At 37.4% G+C, this 21,814-nt stretch overlaps 1 protein-coding gene across 5 annotated transcripts in view; it reads left to right on the forward strand.

Annotated features, from left to right (window-relative positions):
- Nucleotides 1-21,814, forward strand: part of HOOK3 (hook microtubule tethering protein 3) — an 85,858-nt gene that overhangs the window by 58,117 nt on the left and 5,927 nt on the right. For 2 of the 5 annotated variants that reach the window (XM_066568623.1, XM_066568627.1), the window contains 9 exons: nucleotides 2,786-2,926; nucleotides 5,147-5,234; nucleotides 9,486-9,563; nucleotides 10,271-10,305; nucleotides 11,100-11,182; nucleotides 12,513-12,613; nucleotides 14,656-14,760; nucleotides 14,866-14,937; nucleotides 16,374-16,510. In XM_066568623.1, coding sequence (XP_066424720.1) covers nucleotides 2,786-2,926; nucleotides 5,147-5,234; nucleotides 9,486-9,563; nucleotides 10,271-10,305; nucleotides 11,100-11,182; nucleotides 12,513-12,613; nucleotides 14,656-14,760; nucleotides 14,866-14,937; nucleotides 16,374-16,510 — 840 coding nt within the window. Of the gene's footprint in view, nucleotides 1-2,785; nucleotides 2,927-5,146; nucleotides 5,235-9,485; nucleotides 9,564-10,270; nucleotides 10,306-11,099; nucleotides 11,183-12,512; nucleotides 12,614-14,655; nucleotides 14,761-14,865; nucleotides 14,938-16,373; nucleotides 16,515-21,814 lie in introns of those variants that run through there. The other 3 variants (XM_066568624.1, XM_066568625.1, XM_066568626.1) reach the window with 3 other exon arrangements.

The raw sequence follows: 21,814 nt of genomic DNA on the forward strand, positions 1-21,814 counted from the left end.
ATGTGCCAAATGGTGACCCGGGAAGACTGGCCTGGCTGCACAGAGAGCTTTGGCTGGAACTCGGAATAAAAAAGATTGTATTGTGTTTGGAAGAAGGGGCAAAGCCACTCAGGAGGTATACCAAGATGTTGTGCTGTTATGCAGGGAGAAAATTAGATGAGCCAGAGCCCAACTAGATCTTATTCTAGCTACTGCCGATAACACAATTAAAAAATGTTTCTATAAATACATTCACTTAATTAAATGAGGGTTAAGGAGAATCTCAATCCCTTATTGATTGCAAGAAGAACCATACCAGTAAAGGATAAGGAGAAAGTTGATCTACTTAAAGCCTTCATTGCCACAGTCTTTGATATTAACACCACTGATCTGGAAGAGAAATGCAAGAAACTGAATAAAGCTGCCGCAATACAGGAGGAAACCGCTATGCTATGCCTACTTACAGCTATGCTACCTGCTGTGCCACTAAGGCACCTGCAAGTCCATGGGCCTGGGTGGCATCCACGGAAGGGTAGTGAGGGAGTGGCTGCCTATGGGTGTTGCAAAATGCACTCTGAAACAGTTTTTGATTGTGAAAGATAGCATCTCGACTTGCTACTGTAGCAAGTAGGGGCAAGAAAGAACTAAGAGTCCGCCAGAGTGGGCGGAGAATGGTTCTGCCTGAGTGCTTCAACTTTTAAAGAGCCCGGGGCAACCCCCCAGCCCCTGCCCCACCATTCTGTTTTCCAGCTGCAGGAGAGTAACAATTTTGGTCACAGATAGATATGGAATACAATAACATTTTGGGTTACTCAGGACAGTGTTGATCTGCTGGAGGGTCGAAAGGCACTGCAGAGGAATCTGAACAGGTTGTATCAGTGGACAGAGGACAGTTGTATGAAGTTTAGCATGGCCAAGGTCCTGCCCTTGGATCACAATAGTGTGTACAGTGCTGCAGGCTTGGAGAAGAGTGGCTGAAAAGATGCACAGTGGGAAGTAATTGTAGAGTCATAGAACAGCTTGGGTTAGGCGGGACCTTAAAGATCATCTTGTTCCACCTACTGTGCCATGGGCAAGGACACCTTCCAGTAGACCAGGTTGCTCAGATTTCCATCCAACCTAGCCTGGAATACTGCCAGGTATGGGGTATCCAGAACTCCCTTTGCCATTGCCTCCAAACCCTCAAAGTAAAGAATTTCTATTTCATATCTAATCTAAACCACCCTTTTCCAGTTTAACACTACTCTCCTTTGTCTTGTCTCTCCACGCTCTTGTAAAAAATCTCTCTCCAGCTCTGTTGTTGGCTCCTTTCAGGCACTGTAAAGCTGCTGTAAGGTATCCCTGGAGTCTGATCTACAACTGCAACCTCAGCTCTCTCAGCCTGTTTTAATAGAGGTGCTCCATCTCTCTGATCACCTTAGCAGCTTCCTCTGGACTCACTTGAATTAGCTGACATACTTCCTGTGCTGGGACCCCAGAGCTGGATGCAGGGTTCCAGGTGGGCTCTCAGCAGAGCAGAGCAGAGGGGCAGAATCCCCTCCCTCCCCTGCTGCCCACGCTGCTTTGGATGCAGTCCAGGACACGTTTGGCTCTCTGGGCTGGGAGTGCCCATGGCTGGGTCATGTCCAGCCTCTCACCCGCCAGCACCCCCAAATCCTTCTCAAAGGGCTGCTCTCCATCTGCTCATCCCCAGCCTGTGCTGATAGCAGGGATTGCCATAGGCTAAGTGCAGGACATTACACTTGGCCTTGTTGAACCTCATGAGGTTTTCATGCCCGACTTCTTCAGTTTGTCCAGGTCCCTGTGGATGGCACCTGTTGTTCTGGTGTGGATTTGGTGGTGTTGGGTGACAGCAGCTGAACATGAGCCATTGAGTGCCCAGGTGGTCAAGAAGGCCAGTGACATCCTGGCCTGTATCAGCAATAGATTGGCCAGCAGGACCAGGGCAGGGATTGTCCCCCTGTAATTGGCATTGGTGAGGGCACCCCTCAAATCCCATGTCCAGTTTTGCACCCTCTCACTACAAGAAGGACGTTGAGGGGCTGGAGCATGTCCAGAGAAGGACAATAGAGCTAGAGAAGGGTCTAGAGCTTTAAGTCCTATGAGGAGCAGGAGGTTATTTATCCTGGAGAAAGGAGGCTCAGGGGTGAGCTTATAATTCTCTACAACTACCTGAAAGGAGGTGTAATGAGGTGGGGGTTGGTCTTTTTTCCTGATGCTGTGCCAGGGAGGTTTAGATTGGATATTAGGAATCATTTCTTCACCAGGTGGGGCTATCAAGCATTGAACCCAGGCAAGTGATTGAGTCATCATCCCTGGTATTTAAAAGGTCTGTAGACATGGTGCTTAAGGGACATGATTCTGTGGTGGCCTTGGCAGTGCTGGGTTTATGTTGGATCTTGATGACCTTAGAGTCTTTTCAACCCAAATGTTTCTGTGATTCTGTGTAAAAAGACTAAGGGTTGAAATTACTTGCTCAGGATAATGCAGTAGTTTAGTCGCAGCTGAGATTAGTCTTTCTTCACATTTGGTATTAAGTTTTGCATTCTCTGTTCTCCCTATATATTTGTTGAGCTGTACTCTGAGATCTGATGGGAGCACTGAGGTAATTTCTTTGTGTTCTGTATTCTGCAATTACAATTTAAGTTGGGTTTGTATTTGGGTGTTTGAAGATATGATTGTTGTTGCAGCATCTGCTTTAAAAAGATATTTATGTTGTTACTTTACTTCCTATGGTAAACTGTTTTCTTTGTTGTAGATATTGATATTCCTTTTTTAAAAAAAAAATTGTGTTGTATGTGTTTAGGGAGAAACTCATCCGCCTTCAGCATGAGAACAAGATGTTAAAATTGAACCAAGAAGGTTCTGACAATGAGAAGATTGCCTTATTGCAGAGCCTTCTTGATGATGCAAACTTACGGAAGAATGAACTGGAGACAGAAAACAGGTGAGAAATTTTGTCCTCTGCTTCAGTTGACCTTCCTACAGGCATCTGCAGAAGAAAGACATGGATTTAATGGAATCAGTCCTGTGAAAGGCCCCAAGGATGTTATCATAGGACTGTAGAGTCTTTTGTTTGAGTAAAATCTGAGGGATAGAGACTATGTAGCCTGGAAAAGAGAAAGCTTAGGTTACATCTTACCAATGTATCTTATCAAAGTGTATGATGGGAAGGTCTAAAGAAGGTGGAGATAGACTCTTGTCAGTAATACTCAGTAACATGGCAAGAGGGTGTGAGCAGAGCTTAAAACACATTATATGTCATCTGAATGTGAGAATATACCTTTTTTGCTGTGAGGGCTGCTGAACACTGGAGTATGTTGCCCAGAGAGGTTGTCTCCATCCTTGCAGATATTTAAAACTCAACAGGACATGTTCCTTTGGCAGCCTTGTCTAGCTGACCCTGCTGATTGGACCAATCAGCATAGAGACATCTGTGAGACCAGAGTGCATCAGAGGATGCCACAGTATTTGGCTGATAATGATGTGAAGCTGCTTTGTATCTAAGCTTTGAATCTGAATCTGTTACTTATCTAATCTTCCCCAATCTTCCCCTTCAACTGGGGGAGGTGCCTGAAGCCTGAGAAAAGGTAAATACTGCACTCACCTTCAAGAAGAACAAGAAAAAGAGCATGAGGAGCTATTGAGATTGGTCAGCCACAGCTCGCTTTCTGGAAATTCTGCAAAGCAAGTCCATCTGGAATTTATTTTCAGCTGCATGAGGGACAGGAAAGTAATTAGCAAATGTCAACATGAATTTATTCAGAGCAAATCATGCCTAACTAATCCTTGACAATGAAATGACTGCATATGTGAAGAAGGGTGAGAGGACAATACTTAGCTTTAGCAAAGCCTTTGATAAAATGTCCCATGTTATCCTTATGTTCAGAATGCCTGGATATAAACTAAATAAGTGGACAGTTAAATGGTGAGCAAAAAAAAATTGATTGGACAGTGAACAGACAGCTGAGCCTAAAGTAGTATTGTCAGTGAAATGAAACCCAGCTGGTAACCAGTTCCTCAGTCATCAGTACCAGCACTGTTCGTTACTTTTATTGATAACTTCACTGATGAAAGGGGTACTCTTACAAGTTTGAGAATGATACCACTTTGGGATGTTGTTTTGAAAGGGAAAACTGTTATTCAGAGGAGCTCAACAGTCTAGAGAAATGAACTGATGAGACCCCTGTCCCTGGCAGTGGAGCAGCTCTGCTGCAAAAGCCCTGGGGTCCTAGTGAGTGGCAAAGGAGGATGTGTTATCTGAGCACCTTGCAGTTGACTGTGATCTGGACAGTCCTCACTGAGGCGCAGGCCGTCAATCTGTGAAAATGATTGTTCACCTCATCAGTACTTACAATGATGATCAGTACTTATCACATCTGGACAGAGCATGTAGTTTTGGATTCCACAGTACCAGAGAGATGTGGATGTATAGAAGTGCAGCAGAATACTGGTAAGGTGAGAGATACTGTAATGTGTGATAGGTGGGATAAAACTGAGAACTGGGTTTGTCCAGGCCAAAGGAAAGGTGACATAGATGAGAGTACTGTGCACTGCATCTGCCTGATAGGAAGGTAGAAAGAAGACAGATTTGGTCTATTCTCAAGAGATTATTAGTGGGAGGACAAGAGGCAACAGACAAAATACAGAGTATGGGTCCAAGCTCTAGTAGAGAAGCCCAGAGAGACTGTTTGACCTCTGTCCTTACAAGTGCCCGAACCTGGTACTGGATATGATTCCCAGCAATCTGCTGTAAATGCACCTGTTTTAAGGAGGAGGTTGGATCTAGGCAACCTGTGGACATATCTTCCAACCTACAGGTTTATAGGGTTCTTTGACCGTGTAGAAGCATAAGCTAGTAACTCTCTCACAGTATAAAACTGACTGTTTAAAGGTCTTCTTTCATGTATATAGAACTGATTTCTGCACGCATTTATGTTGTCCTTGAGGAATATGAGAATGTTCTGGATGAACATCTGGATGTTATAATCTCTGGAACTGCTGTAAGCTCTTAACTACTGCTGTAATTTTCTTGTGAGTAATTTATAGTATTGCATTTTTTTGTGTAGATGATCTAGAAAAACTGGACACTAAAAATTGATAGAAATCTGAGACTGCCTCTTACAGTTTGGTTTTTTTTCTGAAAAAGAAATTGTCTCTTTCCTAGATTGGTAAATCAGAGGCTTCTGGAAGTACAGTCCCAGGTTGAAGAACTACAAAAATCTTTACAGGATCAAGGTTCAAAAGCTGAAGATGTAAGTAGAAATGTACATCAAACTTACATTCGATTAGTTACCATATTTGAAACTCTCACCTTTTTGTAAAAAAAAAAAAGTAAAAGAATTATACAAACTGAGATTTCTAGTAGTTTTGCATATTTACTTGCATGGTCTTACCAATAAATTGTGCTTCTCTAACTAGGATGTAAGACAATTGTCTAGAATAAAAAAAATCCTATGTAGAGAAGGTGTCATACATGTTTAATTTGAATAATTGTGTCTGTTGCAATAGAAAACTCAGCATTTAAATTATTTAATTAGAATAGAGAGCTTTGCAGGGAATTGAGAAAATGTTGATTCTCCATGAATAAAGCATCTGAAGTTGTTTTGGATTTAGTTTTCTTAATGAAAGGCCTTTCCAGCCACTGAAAGGTCTGTAATTTTTCATGTAAATGTAATCTCAGAATGAAGAAAGCCAGGAAGTCCAAAACTAAAAAAGAAGTCAAATAATTAGGCCCTCAACACAATGCAGTTTTTCCTGTTTCTGTATACAGGATTAACTTTATTTTAAATGTAAGAATACACATTGTAGCTGAATTAGCGTGGAAAACAACTTTCAGTCTTCCACTAAAAAGTTGTTTATCTCCTGTATTTCAAAAAAGAAGCTCTAGAACTTTATTGAAAGCAGTGATTTGTTAGACTGTACATGCATAGGGTATGCTCACAATCTCAGTGTATCATGTTGCTAACTGGCAACAAACTGTAATGTGCTGTTTTCTGTTTTTGTGAGTTTGTTTTAACTAATTTATATAAAATAGTGAAAGTTTTTTTTTATTAGATGCTTATGTAAATTTAAATTTAAGAGTATATTAAATTTAGTTTACCCTTTAAATTTTCAGAATAAACTATATGAATGCTAAAAATCAAACCTAGTTGATTTACATCAAGATTATTTTCCTGAGTAACTTACAATGTGTTTTAGAATGCAAATTAAAATAGGTCTATTCTGAGGTGTTCTTTGTTGTCTTGATTATTGGCCACAGTCTTTTCAGGGTGAACAAGAATATGAAAGAATTATTCTCAGATACTGAGTTTTGTAAATGTTCTCTGTCAAATTGTATTCAGCTTTATTTGCTGCAATTTCAATTGTGTCCCTTTTGAGGCTCTGGTTGGGTCAGTAATTTAGGGTGTGTCTGCACTCATGTCTTCTGACCATAGCAGTGGTAGTTTATAGGCACTGATCCCATGGCCTGTTTTGCTGAGTTAAATCTGTAGAATTTATTTTACTCTTAAGGAAGTAAAAGAGTAAGTGTAGACTCAGGGAAATATTGAAGATGCAAGAACCATTGTGGTCTCCTCATGCAATCTCCCTTGTAAAGCAGAGCAAACCTCAGAAGTTAAACCCAGCTGCTCAAGTGGGTTGAATTTGGGCTGAGACTACCTGAGTTATCTGTAGGATAGCCATACAAAAAGAATGATTCTTCAGAAAAATAAGAAAAAGCAATAGGAGAGACATAGCATACAATTTACCAGTACATAATTTTCAGCTCATTTCCTCTGTTTTTTGCTATTTTTATGCAAAATTGCACTGAGGTTCATATTTTTATGTACTTATACTGGAAATGTGCTCAATCCAGAAAATTCTTTTTAATTCAGTCCTGAAATGTATGGTGAGAGCTCAGTTTTGTTGGGTTTTTTTGTTTGGTTGATTGGTTGATTTGGTTTGGTTTTTTTAAGTTTTGTTTTATTTTAAAGCTGAAGTTATTTTTAGGCATGCCCAAGAAGGGGTAGAAGTAGTGTCGTAACCTAGGCAAGTGTCCTTGTAGTGTTACATGCTCTGTGCCAAGGTCCACAAGGGCAGACAGCTTTGATTTTGTACTGAAGTGCAGTGGAAGGCAGCTGTGTGCCATTGAGCCTGCACAGTAATGGGCGCTGGCACATTCTGTTGGGATGCATGATTAGTTCATTTGGAGTGTTATGTTACCCTGCCAGCCAGGCAAAGGCCTCCTTACGCCCATCTTTTAGACTATAGAATCAACTCAGATGTGTCTGGTGTGCTCAGAATAGGTTTGATTTATTGTCCCCCAGAATGCAGTAGTCATATGGGGCTACTCAACAGTTATCTCAACAGCTTTGACTACGTAATTTGCATGTCTTATCACTGTCTTTTATCATCCTCGTTCTCCTGTTCTCTGCCCTAATCCCTTCCTATATACACACCCTGCCTTTAGTTACTTCTGAACCACTTGTTAAATCCGTCCCACACCTAATGTTTTTTATGATGTAACATATGCAGTCTTGGCCTTACATGCTGTTACTGATTACCACCTCCCTAAAAGGTCCCCAGAATTCTGTTACCTCTTCAGTTAGCCATGAAGTTCAGTCACTTTTTCATTTGGTGAGACACTGTAACAAGTTACCCAGGGAAGCTGTGTATGCCCCATCCATGGAATATTCAAGGCGAGGTTGGACAGGGCATTGAGCAACCTGATCTAGTTGAAGGAGTCCCTGCTTGTTGAAGGGGTTGGACTGTGTGGCCCTTAAAAGTCCATTCCAACCCAAACCATTCTGTCATTACTCTCAGCATTCTTGAAAATCTGACCATCCATCATGGTGTTGTTTTGTGACTTTCATCACCTCATAGTGTTACTGATCTCATCCAGTAGTCTTCTGACATGATGACCCACACCCTGCTAAGCTTAACCTCAGGCCAGAACCTAACCATCTGCCCCTAACTTTAACATCTAAAATTAAACCAAATTTTGCCCTGAAAAATAGGACAGACTTGTTCCTTTGGTTTGTTTAAACATTAAGGGAACTTCAAGCAAAAAGACTTTTCTTTCTGTAGTGTTTAGGAGACTTGTCTTCCTAGGAGAGAGCAACAATTATAGCAATTATCCTTTAGATTTTTATCAGTCTTTAAAGCTTACTTTTGATACTGCAAAAATCCCAGAAGTAGTCTTTGCCCATTTTTAGAATGATCTATGACTTTATCTGCCAAGTATATACAGGATCTTTGGGTACCTAGAATGGCACATTGAGTGTTTTAGTCTCTTTCTTAATCATGTGTCTTGGGTCAGTTAATGTGGGTAAACTCATTTCTACTTCTTTTAATTGTTTAGACTGTTTATCACAATTAGTTTCTTGAGTATGAAAATATGATCTGTCTAGCTGGGAGAGAGGTTACCCCCTCAACAGTGCAGATACTAGGTAAATAATACACCAGTGGAATCAGTGTTGAGTACTAGTTGTGTCTGTTTCAAGATAAACCCAAGTGCAATAAAAGGATGCAAAAAAAAAAAGCTGAGTTCAATTTTGATTTTGTTATCTTAGGGAAATGGGCACTGCTTCCAGGTTTTTCCCCTTCCCAGTCAGCCGGTAGTCCCCTAAATGATCAGGTACAAGTGATGGGGACAGTTCAAATTATTTGTGACTGATAAAGAAGCATACAAATATTTTTGATTACATAAAGGGTAGTGTTGCTGCAGCTGTTCAGAGGACTGCAAAAAAGAAAGAAGGCAATGGTCGAAACCTGCAGATCCTTAGCTGCTGCAAATTTCTGACTGTGAGATCAGTAGAGCTGTGTTGACTTGTTTTTATGGCTCCCCACCTTTCTTGTCATGCAATAAGAAAATCTCTTTTGTAATAATGTAAAAACGTGCCCCAGGAATGTGATCAAAGACAATATTTTGAAGTATAACCAAAGTAAAAAGTTTTTTGAGTGCACATAGTAATTTTTTCTGTTAGCAAGGTCACTAAATATTTGTAGAAAGAACATTGGAGAAAAAACAATGAAGTAATTTTGTTGATTATTTTATCTTGTATTTTGATGGTGTTGTGGACCATCAGTCATGTCCTAACCCTCCTATGTGATTAATAGTGTATAAACACAAATTAAAAAGGCAGTTGCAGATTTAAATATTCTACATTTGCTTTGTATTCAATCAGTGTGGCAATAACACAATTCAGCATCACACCACAAAAACACCCGCCATCTCTTAATTCTAGTTGTAGCCCAACAGACTGGCTATTTTCCTTGGTTTTCTTAGTTATATGATTTTTGTTTTAAAATTACTTTCCTAAATAGAAGTTGCTTTCCTTTGGAATTCTGATTTAAACACAATGATTTGTAAATATGCTTCTTTATTCTTTTTATATTTTTGGGTTTAGTGACATGTTTTAGAAAATGTTACAAGATGAAAATTACTCATGAGAACAGAGGAAGAAATTGCACATGCGTGAAAAATGCATAGCTTTAACTTTTTCTGTTCATGACTTTCTAAATAGTTTCTTCTGTTGGCTGCTGTTTTGCTTTATACTAATGTCATCTCTGTTTCTTGGCATGGGCTTCTGCTCAAGGCTATTGTGAGTATGGCTTTCTATTTACTTAACACTACTTTCAGTTCATAGACATTTAATGAGTTTGTTTTTTTTTTATTTCCTTTTGAAAAATACTTACTATGTATGAAGTGAGTTTAAAATTTAAAAGTTATTTCCAAAGTTTTTATTCAAGGAGCTTATCTAAATGTGATTTAACCGGGAGGTGGAACACTGTAAGTTGTATGGTGATTTTTATGTGTCTGTAATCAATAAAGATAAGAAACACAAAAAAAGGTGACATTTTTGCTACACTGCAGTTAGAAATACTCTACTCCTTCTAGTTTCTGTGGGGATGGGAATTTACTTCAACTAATTTGCTACATGACTTCATGCAAGTTGCAATGCAATATTGGTAGAACAGCTTTCCTTGCAAATTTTGCTGCACTTTGCAATACAAAGTACTGAACAAATTATAACAACTGCCTTAGAATTCTGTCATTTATGGATCTTACTTTTATTGATCTAGTTCCTGGGAAAATACTTGTAAAGTTCTGAAGAGTTCTAATTTTACTAAAGTCACACAGCTGTGGAGAGAAAGGTACCACAGATGCTTTACAGTTGTGATTCAGTAAAACTGAAGTAAAAAGTTGGATTTTGGTTGGAATGTCAAAATTGCATGTTTTAAAATAATTTTAAAAATATATTAAAGCTTCACCGTGTATTAAAATAAAACATTTAACTTTCTATTTTAGTCAGTTCTTCTGAAAAAGAAACTTGAAGAACATCTGTAAGTATTTTTGTTTCCCTATTTTGTTTACAGTTTGAAATTATGTGTTTTTCTATATAGTGAGGAAGGCAGACAGTCATTTGTGATGGATCTGGAAAATATGCAGCTAAGAGAGATTAGGTAACACGGGAATATTTGGGAATCTGCTGTTCAGATTCTAATTTTTCCCATAGAAAACCATTGCGAAATTAAGAGCAATAAGGGAACCATCATTTTGTGTTGGGTAGAAAACTTTGCTTAACATTGTGCAAATCTGTGCTCAAGAGAACAAAGTAATTTTTTTCTGAGGGAAGCATGTTAATATGAACAAAATTAGTTTGTTTACTATTTATTATACAATATGGCATAGAAGTAATACTTTAGGAAGTGCTGCCATTTTATTGCTATTTTTGCACATCTTTTACTTCCCTAAAAGAATATTTGCTTTTTGACGGTCTTGCGAAAAGAAGTTTCTGTTTCTTTTGGGTTTAGCCATTCTTGCCTCAATGTAATATCAGTTATGAGTATTCATTTTAGGCCCTCATTGTACAATTAACTCTAAGTTCTATATTAAGTACACTTATTGACAAAGAAATTGTTTGCTGTTGCAGCTATCCATACAGAACAATGTTTTTCATCCTAACAAGTATTTCTACAGTGATATTGTCACTTGTCCTCATGCTCTGTAGAAAAACCAAATCAATCATGTCCATAGAAATAATCTCTCGCTGAGGATTTTCTGTTCTGCTTAGCGCTCATTTCAAGCACAGTAATACTGCTGGGGAAACAATATGTGCTTCTGTGGTTTGTAACAGAGAGAAGCTCCACGAAGCTAACAACGAGCTACAGAAGAAACGAGCTATCATTGAAGATTTGGAACCAAGATGCAACAACAGTTGTGAGTTACCTGTGCAGTCCATTTCTTTTCTTTGTAAATTATTTCAGGTGCAACATCTTTAATTATAATGCCTAAAGCAGGTGTCAGGTAAGCAAAATGTATGTTTTTAATGGAGGTGGCATGTTAAATTTCTCTGGAAACTAGGGTGACCAAAAAGATGCTTTTAACACTTGAAATGCATGGGAATCACATTTTAGAAACACTTATAGTAAGAAATCATAGAATTGTAGAATGAGGTTAGAATGAACCTCAAAGAGGTTAGAGTGAACCTTAAAGATCATCTAGTCCCGAACCCCAGTGGCATTGGCCATAGAAATACCAGCTGTCCAGAATTGTCATGTCTCATAAGACTCTAATTTAGAAGATCCTTGCTGTTGTCACTGACTGACTTTTACTTCCAATGTATATTCCTCCAATGTGTTTTCAAAAATGTGTTGTAATTAGAGCAAATTTTCCATTACTGGTCAAAGAAATGTAAGATATGTATCATATTGCTCAGAGGGTATTCAGAACCCAGCATCTAGCTGGTTTTTAGCACATTATTACTATGTTTTTTCAGAACAGTAATGAGGGAGGTAGTCTGGGTTTTTCAAAAGACTAGTTATTCTTGAATAAGGCAAAAGATTGTAACCAATGGCAGCTTTTCTGGTTTGTGGTAAAATTATTTATTCATTATTTGTTCAAAAAAATTTATTCATAATGAGATGGAGCAAAAAACAGAAAAATATTGTGTTGTTTTCTGAGATCTGAGAAGTTGTATAGAAGATGTAGAAGTAATAGTGGCTTGACATATTCTTATACCAACACAGAAAAAATCTGTGCAATTAAATTGTCCTAGTGGTCTCAACTGCTGCTTAAGAAAATGTGAGGAGAAAATTTAATTTAGTATATCCATGTTACAGTTTAGTAGATTTAAGCAGGAGTTGTGCCTCTTAGGAATTATTCCGCTTCCATAAAACAAAAAAAAATCATATTTGCCTGTAATACATGCTAAGATATTATAGTAGCTGTAAGTCATCAGTAAACCCATTTTCTAAATGTGTTCAGTGATGTGATTGCTTTATGATTCCATTTTTCTTTTTGTCAGAGTTTTTGAAAGCAAAATTATATCCCAAAAAATCCATTTTATGAGATTTTATAGGAGTACATATTTTTAGTGTGTTTGAGCTATACAGTAATTAAATCTATGATACCTGCCACATCAGATTTCTTGTCAGCTTTTCTTAACTGAAATATGTTTTAGCTGTGTCTTAAGTGTCTGTTGTAAAATATAAAAATATGCATAATAAACTGATGTTATTTTCCAATGTGTGCATCTCCTGACATAAAGCACTTAAAATTGAGGAATTGCAAGAAGCTCTACGGAAAAAGGAGGAGGAAATGAAACAAATGGAAGAACGATACAAAAAGTATTTGGAAAAGGCCAAAAGTGTAAGTTGATGTGTTCCACACCTGTCTGACAGAGACTGTATTATGTGTCCACTGAGTGGGAATAAAAATGAAGGAGTTATCTGTATACACACTAATAAGTTAAAGAGAAGGAAGCTCCATTGATTGTCATTGTTTTAGTATTTAATATGGATAAATTCTGCAAAAGATTACCCCATTTTTGAGACTCTTTTATTGATGCTTTTTTGCAGTAAAGTCATCTTTTTGACTGAATTGCCTTCAGTAGTTGTTAGATTTCTCTAATGATGTTAAGCATTCTCTTTTGCCTTTATTGCTTAATATATGCTTCTGTGAAGAAGGATGACTAATATTTAAGTTTTGGGGATAGGGGTATACTACTAGCTTTGAAATGGCAATACTGTGGTCTTACTCCTAGTCCGATTTCTTCTCTTACTATACTTTGTTATTTTGAGTATCTTAAAAGTATATCAGTGACTTTAAATGCATTCCATTACATTGGAATCTGTAAGTAGGTTCCTAATTTGCCAAAACTGTATGCTTTTTTACTTTACTTCTTTGGAGTTTCCTGAATGATTTCTTGTGAAATGTCTCAGAAAGTCTTAAAAAAATTTCTCCTCAATCCCCCCTGCATTTTATATTGGTTGTTGTTGTCTTAGAGTACATTCCACTGAAAGACAGCATTTCCCTTTTCAGTAAGATTTGTATATTTGTATGCACAGTTTTACTAAACAGTGTTTTATAGGACAGTAGTATTAATTACTTAGGTTAACTTTTTGTAATCTTCTTATCAGCTTTCATTTTATTTGTGTTTGGGTTGGCTGGGGTTTTTTGTTTCTTTTTGTAGTTATTGATGGGTTTTGGTGCACGGGGTTTTTTGTAGAATCAATATAGTCTTCCACTATGGAAGGTATATCCAGGCCTAATGAGTATTTTCTTAGAAAAATAACATGCTTTTATAGAAGAGAAACAGAATCATTTAGGTTGGAAAAGATCTCCAAGATCATCAAGTCAGCTTTTGATTGATCATAACTGTGTTAACTAGACCATGGCATTAGGTGCCACATCCAATTCCATGAACATCTCCAAGGATGTGTACACTACCTCCCTAGGCAACCCATTCCTGTGTTTAACAATTCAACCTAAACCTTCCCTGGCAAAACTTATGGCCATGTTGTCTCATTCTGTCACTGGTTGCTTGGGAGAAGAGGCCACAGCTCCCACCTGGCTACAACCTCCTTTCAAGTAGAGAGTGTAAGGGCTCCCAGAGTTATCTATTCTCCAGGCTAAACACCTCCAGTTCCCTCAGCCCACTCCTCATAGGATTTATATGTTTACCATACAGTAAAAATATCTCATTTAAATTTAAAGCATTCTTTTATTTCAGCATCTGGACACAACTCTGAAAGAGGTAGAAAGATAAAAAAGAGAAGTCTGTTTCTGTATAGCCAGAGGTTGCTAAAGGGTTTCAAGTAATTTTCTATTAAAGATTTAATAATTCAGGCAATTTGCTGGGTTTGTTCTTGGTTTAGTTCTGTTTGCTAGCACTCTTGGATGACACATACAACTGCATGTGTCCCTTCATCTTTTTAGTAGCATAGCAATTATGCATGTACCACAGAGTGCTTGGCTTAACAGAGCTACTAGAAGTTACAGCACCTGGTACCCCAGGTAGGTGAAGCATGGCAAATATCCATAAGGACAGAAGCAGTCCTTCTTCAAGCAGAAGAAATTGACAGGCAGGAAAATCATAGCTATGAAAAGAGAAACCTTATAGAAGTTGTTTGTGTCACTATGGCCCCAAGGAAATGTAGCCTGGAGTTAGGAACTGCAAATGTGAGTCTGGGATACTAAACCTTTTACCTATCACTTTTTCTTGTCAGTAGTTTTGTTTCCCAGTCCTGTAAAAGAAGGTTTAGATGCTCTAATATGTCACAGTTGATGAGAGAGGTAGACATATTTTGTTACTTTTTTTTTATTTTTTAACCTGACTTAAAAGGTTTTAATTCCTTAACAAGATTGCTTTTCCAGGATTTAATAAAAATCAAACTGGTTTTCTCTAACAGGTCATCCGCACATTAGATCCTAAACAGAACCAGGGTGCTGCTCCTGAGATTCAGGCACTGAAAAATCAGTTGCAGGAGCGGGACAGAATGCTTCATTCGCTGGAGGTAGTAATTGTTGTGGTTTTGTGGTAAAAACTCATTGTTTTTAGTTAGAGACTAATACATCTATTATACTTTGGCTTTAAATATATGGATTTTTTTGTTTTATAGAAAGAGTATGAGAAAACAAAAAGTCAAAGAGAAATGGAGGAGAAATATATTGTTAGTGCCTGGTACAACATGGTAAGAATCTCACAAACCTTTTAATTGAAAATATAAAAAAAAGAAACTATTAATACTATTTGTTTCTGGCATGTTTATAACAGTATTTTTGTTTGATAAGCATTTTCCAATACATACACAGAAGCAATTTTTAGTAATCTTAAGTTATCTCTATGTAAGAGTCTGTTCCTATAATAACCTTCTGGAAAATAAAAAAAAGAAGTTCATAATTTTCAGAATTTGAAAATCGGAAATGGCTCAGGTCACTATTTTGTAATCCCAGCCCTTCACTTATACAAATTATAGTCCTCAAATTTACTTTGATTCACCACCTTCCAGTCTTCCAGTTGTTTCTAATGAAGGGGCACAATCAAAGCAATTCATCTTACTTGCAATTCAGTTGGAGTGCTCAGAGAAATGACCCCTTTAACTTGAGTGCAAATTTAGCCCCATATAAAGAGTGAGGACATCAGCAAGACCCTCACTTAAATTATTCAAGGAAAAGTTTGGATAGAAGATGGGGTCTGTGCAACCATACAGCTTTTGCTGGGCCTGTGTGCTAGGAGAGTTGTCACCCACATCAGATGTGTTCAAGACTTCCCTTTGGCAGACTGGTTGGTTGCATTGAAACTGTTCTTCATCTGTAACTTGACATCTGCTCTAGACATCTATAACTTTAATGTTTCATTCTGCTCAATCATAGAATTCAAATTCCTCCTCTCTGTATTCCTTTGGAAGAGTTTTCTTCTTGCTGTTCTACATCCTTCTTGTCTTCATGAATAGCAAATCTAAACTCAGGCAGATGTTTGAATGGTTTACATATTGAAGGTACTTTCAAATGACCACTGTCCTTGACCAATTTTATAATATTAGTTCTCCTGACCAGTAGAAGACAAGCCTGAGGTAAGACTCACAGTTCAGTGATCTGTCATGAACGCTAAGATGGTCACTGATAGCTTTGTCTGTATTATTCTTTCATTAGCCTCTGCTTTTATGCACAGCTGCACAACCCACCACAGCTTTCTCAATTTCCTCATTGCGTTTTTGCCTGATGAGAACATACTCTCTTCCAAGATGTGCTTCTGACATAGGAGTTGGTGTTTCCACAGATGATTAAAATACCTAAACTTTTTTCAGAAGAAAAGTACTTTTCTAGGTCAACATCCTGAAAGGAGCCAGGAATTGGGGAAAGTCCATTTGAAATTGTTCAGTTGCCATGAGAAGCATATATTGTGTTCTTAGGTGGTTACTCTAAACCTGGAGAATGACAGCAGGGAAGGAGAAGAGTTCCACCCAAAGTATTAAGAAGAATATCTTACCTTTGTCCTTGAAAATAAGATGCTTTGTGTATGGAATTCAAACTAGTTTAGTCAGTGTGAAGACAAGTAATGAACAAAATGTAAATTAATAAAGATGTTTTGTATTGGTATTCACTGTGAAATTCTCTTTGTCCATAGGGGATGACTCTGCATAAAAAAGCAGCAGAAGACAGACTGGCTAGTACAGGCTCAGGACAGTCCTTCCTGGCTAGACAAAGGCAAGCCACGAGCACAAGGAGATCTTACCCTGGTCATGTCCAGCCAGCAACAGCAAGGTAGAGAAGCCTTGCCCTTAGAAAGAAAACTGCCCTGTGATCCAGGCCACTTCTATTGCAAGTGACAACATTCAAGGAAAATAAACCAGCATCCTTTCTCTTTCTCCCTTGTTACTGCTATTATTTACCATTCAGGAAAGGGTTATATTAGGCTTTCTCATTGCTCTGTTATGCCCCTTGCTTATAATTTTTGGAGTTCATTTCTCTCTGCATTTTCTGAATGTGCCAAAATTTTGAAAACATCTAGAGGAGTGCTGTATAATAACAGTCTTATTTGTATGAAGCCTGGTCTCTTACAAAAAACTTATGTGGACCATATGACAATGTAGATTTCTTATCACAGTTGGTACTTCTGTGCCTATAAGGGTTGTTATGCTTTATAAGACTGTTTTTGTTCAAACGGAATTTGCTTTTTATTTCATCTCCTATTCTGTTGCTTCAGAAAAATGCTGAAATCGCATTACAGAAATGCAAAGTTGGATTATAATATTGTGAAATATATTTCATGCTAAAAATTCACCAATGCAAAAAAGAAAGATTGGGGATTTTTCTCATGTCTGAAGTTCAAAATTTGCTCTTATTCTTGGCGTTTAGGGAAGCAGGATGATTTTTTCCAGGTTTTTCTTTATCAACTGGTGTTACCTCTTTTGCTGGTAGAGATGAATATTTTCAAATGGTTTATTCCACTCTTTGTCGAGCATATGTTTAAATACATATTCTAAAAAGGTGGAGAAATACTTAGGATGTGCTAATCTGCTACTCCATCATCCATTTAAAAAGGACATTTGTTTTAAAATTTTATGATTATGGATGAACAATATGTAATGGATCAAGGCCCCAGTTAATATTGTTAATGTATTCCAGTTGTCATCCCCTACTAAAAGACTTGCTTTTAATATATTGATTCAGGGTATAATTGTATCAGTTGCCTTACTAATGGTACCAGTGCCTTCAGGTGAGTTTATTGCTGACTTTGTTGGAAACTGGCTGTGATTTGTTGTACTGCCTTTTTAGTGCATAGCTGATTAATTGTTGTAACACCTTCATGTTGATCAATGGATGGAGGCTCCTCCTATTTAGGTTCTGTTCCTACAAAGTTGTGCTTTTTTTCCTGACCAATTCTGTGCATTCCCTATCATTTTTGTCAAAGAATTGATGGACACAGAGAACATGAGCATTGGCTGGAAGTTTCATATTTATACATCTTGTTGTGATTCAGTTTTAAATTTAGAGACTGGTTTTAAATTTAGGTTTTTATTTAGAGACTCTTTGGACTCTAATGCACGGGCAGTCCGTTTATAAATTTATTCTTTCACCTGATTTTAATGCCCTTCTAAGTTGAGACGTTTCTTTTTGCATAAATCCCTTTAGAGAAAAGATACTAGCATTTATCAATCATCTGATTGTCTGTTTTAATTCAAACTTGGGTAGAATGAGCAACGGATAATTAAAACAAGCACTCCTAGATTAAAAGGTAATAAAAAGAATGACATTTTTAGGTACTATTGGTTTATCCTCAAGTGCATCATCTGTTTTAATCTGGTCTGAGAAATGCATTTAGTATGTGTTTGAAAGATATTTTCAGTTCCAGTTATGCCCCCATACACACCCCCACACACTCCACCCAGAAAACAGATGCTGAATTCTACATATAGTTTTAAATTTTATTCCTCGCATTTAGGAAAAAATGGTTTTCTAAAACTTTTCTGTACTTATGCAGTATATAACTGGTATGGGCTTGCAAAAATGAGATGAGACTTGGCAAGTTTCTTGTGTGCAGGAAGATAACAATGCAAAGGAAGTTGCAGATAATTTCTGTAGTTCAGTGAGGTGATATGCTCAATCTGCTGTCTCTTACTGAGATACAAAATGCTCTTTATACAAAATGCTTTCTGTACTCATCTAGATTATTACAGTTGATGTGCGATACTGATTTTGTTGTGCAATCAATTTTAATAACTTGAAGAACTCTTTACTACATGCTGTATGTGAACAGGAGCAAGACAAGTCCTCTAGGGGAATTTGATGTGCCTGCTTGAGGTTACAGCATTTTATATCACCCAGAGCAAGAACCTAAGAATACCTAAAGCTCTATTTTAATTTTTTAATTTTAATCTAGCTAATTTTTCTGTTACAAAACTGCCAAGGGCTGTTAGTGAAAGAAAGGGATGGAACCTTAATGGGAAGTTTTTTCTCTCAATTTTGTCTGGTAATCTAATTACTTATTGCTATTATTTAAGTGCAGATCTAAAAGAACTTGAACACAATCAGCACACTAGAATAAAAGTAATTGCTTTTATAATTATTATGTTAATTTTTTTTTCACTGTTTTGCCTCCAAAGTTTTGATGGCAGGTTAATGCCACTGAGAGTTAGGAGATGAGCGGATGCTAGTTAGAAACCTTGTCTTAGGCTTTTACTTTCCAGTCTCTCACAGCTTCTTTTGCTTCTTGGTGGTTGTTGGCTTTTCTCCTCTTTGTGATTCTGTCTTTCCTTTTCCCTTGAAGATAAGACACTGAAGTGTTTTCTGTGGTTCTCTTCAAAAATAGATAGCATCATTATATAGCATCAAAGATCAACACAAAACTCATATTGCATCTGAGCTTTATTTTTGCCCGTAGTAATTGTTAGGCAAATGAATAATAATTTTGTCTTTGAGAATTTACAAACATGCAGAAATTCTGGTATTTCCCAGAATTCATGCTGAATATAAAAGCCTAAAAATGTACTGCACTCTTTAAGAAATATCAGTTGCTGTCTGGTTCTAGTAAGTCATTTGTTATGTCTTCTAGTAGTAGTTAAGAGGAGTTCAATCCTTTTTTCTTCAGTGCTTTACTTCTTTAATTTGCTGCATACATCCCTTCTTAGTCTTTGTGTGTGGATGAATGCAGGTGGTGAACATCATAAAACCTTCTCTTTCACAAGAACAGCTTCTTTATTCAAAGGGTTCAGCTTCATTATTTTGCTCGCTTGTTATGTATCTTTGTAATCAGTGTGTATTAAGAAAAAGAAGGAGCTCAGACTGTGACTCCAGGGAGTCAAATACATACACAGGGGAGCTACCAGTGTATGTTCCCTATTTGTCTTACCTTGAGTAATTAAAGAATATAAGCAAAAGCCCCAGCCCCAGCCTATGGAGCAGAATTCTTTCAGTACATTAGATAGTTCTGAGAAGTTTTTAGGAATACTTTCTTCCCCTGAGGCGAGAAAGACTATTTACATCAAAATTGTAGTGGTAATTACTAAGCCAATGCTGTATCCTGTCCTGACACACCACAGAAAGAAGACCCCACAACTGAGCTTAAAGAGAAAAGGTTCTCCAGATCAGAGGTAAAACAGCTGAGGAGTTCATGAGAGTACTTCTCTGGGCACTGTGCTGAGGATCTGCCCAGAATAATCTTTCTTACAGATTTTAATAAATGACAATAAAAGATAGCAGATAAATGGTGTTTTTTTTAGGATAAATATTTTCACTTTTTAGAGCTGAAGCTTAGTTCCTGACCTAAAAGGATGATGGGTTCAGATATGCAGTCCAGTTCATGTACTTCTGTGGAGAGTTGAGTTTTTAGCATATCCAGTCAGACATTAGAGAAAAAAATATTCAAATTCCTTCTTTTCTTGACAGCAACACATAACCACCTGGATCATAACGTGCATTTTCTAAGTGCTGTGAAAACTGAAGTAATTTAATTTAAAGGTTGTGTGTTCCATCCACAGTGCAACTCCCCGAGAAAAAAGAAATGCAGCCAGATGCTACACTCCTCTCCCGACTTCAGCCACTTTCTTTTGTCTTTGTTAAGTACCCATCCCCTAAGTATTCATAAGTACCCAGTAGTTAGTTTCTTAGCAACTTACTGGGAAAAAATCCCATAAGTAAAAAAAAAAAGAAAGAAACCCAACCCCCAAAAAAAGGTAAACACACATCTGGAACATACAACTTTGCATATATAAAATGAAGGAAATATATAATGGCTACATGATGCCTTTTATTTTGCTTTGAAATAATCAAATGGCAATGTTGTCCTGTTGAAGTGTCACTCGTGTTAGCAGTAATGCTTCTACAGCCACAAGTTTTTTGTGGCTCTCTGTTCTGTAAGGAGCACTGGCACTTTTATATGTGTATGAAAGAATTAACAGTGAATATTCCTATTACTGCTTTATTATGATCTCAAATAGTAAGTAGTATGTGTAAGCTGTCAAGAAAATTTAAAAGGTTTTTTGCAATTTTAAAGTCCTTGGTATTTTGACTTGTGCAAATAGCTTTTGCTTTTCCTGTGTTCCCTAATATATGAGACTATACAGTTAACAGCTTCCTGAATGATTTTGAGTGGGTTTAATTTTTCCGATGTGTTGACATTTTCTGTGATTTGGTAGTTGTAAGATATTTTAATGTCACCACTTGATTTTCTTCTTCTTAGTGATCTGGAGGGAGACTACCCTGAATGTGGATAACTTTCTTTTTTCTTATGAAGCAAAACAGTATTTCAGTTTTACTTACTAGATAGAGATTTTTTTTGTTCTTGCCCAACATATTGACTTTTTGCAAGGATTGATGAGGGAGGTATTTTTGCACTCAGTCAGCTATGCAATACTGACTTCTTATGGGGTTTTGCACATGTGCTTTAGGTAGAATGTGGACTCTGTGTTTTGCAGTAAGATTGTACTGATAAACTTCAGTATCTCCTAACCAAATTTAGCAGGCATTTCCCTCACCTGGCATTGCATAAATAAATAGCTAAAAGGATCTATCAGGATATACTTCCAGGTGGTGAGGGTTTTTGGAGCAAATGTCATATTCTGGGTAGGATCCTAGCCATGCCTCCAGTTTGTCACTCTTGAGGAATCAAGAACATATCCTGTCATGGCTGATTGGATTTCCTTACTCCTGTGGTCCTCCTTCCCTCTGGAAGTCTGGAAAAGTAGCAGAAGTTTGTCAGTGATCCTGCAGGCTATGACTAACAATAAGGTGTGAGATCTTTGATCTTTGAAAGTGGAGGAAACAGATGCAAGCAACTAGTCAGTACAAAAATGAGAAGAGCATTCTTTCAGCATCTTGCATTTGGTTTTCATTTCAAAATGAATGATGAAGAACCTGAGCTTTTTGAGCTAGAAAGAAGATTTTTATCTTTTTAATTCAATTTTAATCTTAATTGAGTAACTGTTAGAGATTTTACCCATCTATAAGGCAGAAGCTGTCATTATCAGTCACCACAACCTCAGACTTCTTGCATCTGGTACAGTGAAACCCTGTAAAGATTTACTCTGCTACCAGATCCATTGAACTGTTTGGAGACAGTGAGGACTT

Source organism: Molothrus aeneus, chromosome Z (genome assembly GCF_037042795.1).
Source record: "Molothrus aeneus isolate 106 chromosome Z, BPBGC_Maene_1.0, whole genome shotgun sequence".
In the NCBI taxonomy this organism is placed as follows: domain Eukaryota; kingdom Metazoa; phylum Chordata; class Aves; order Passeriformes; family Icteridae; genus Molothrus; species Molothrus aeneus.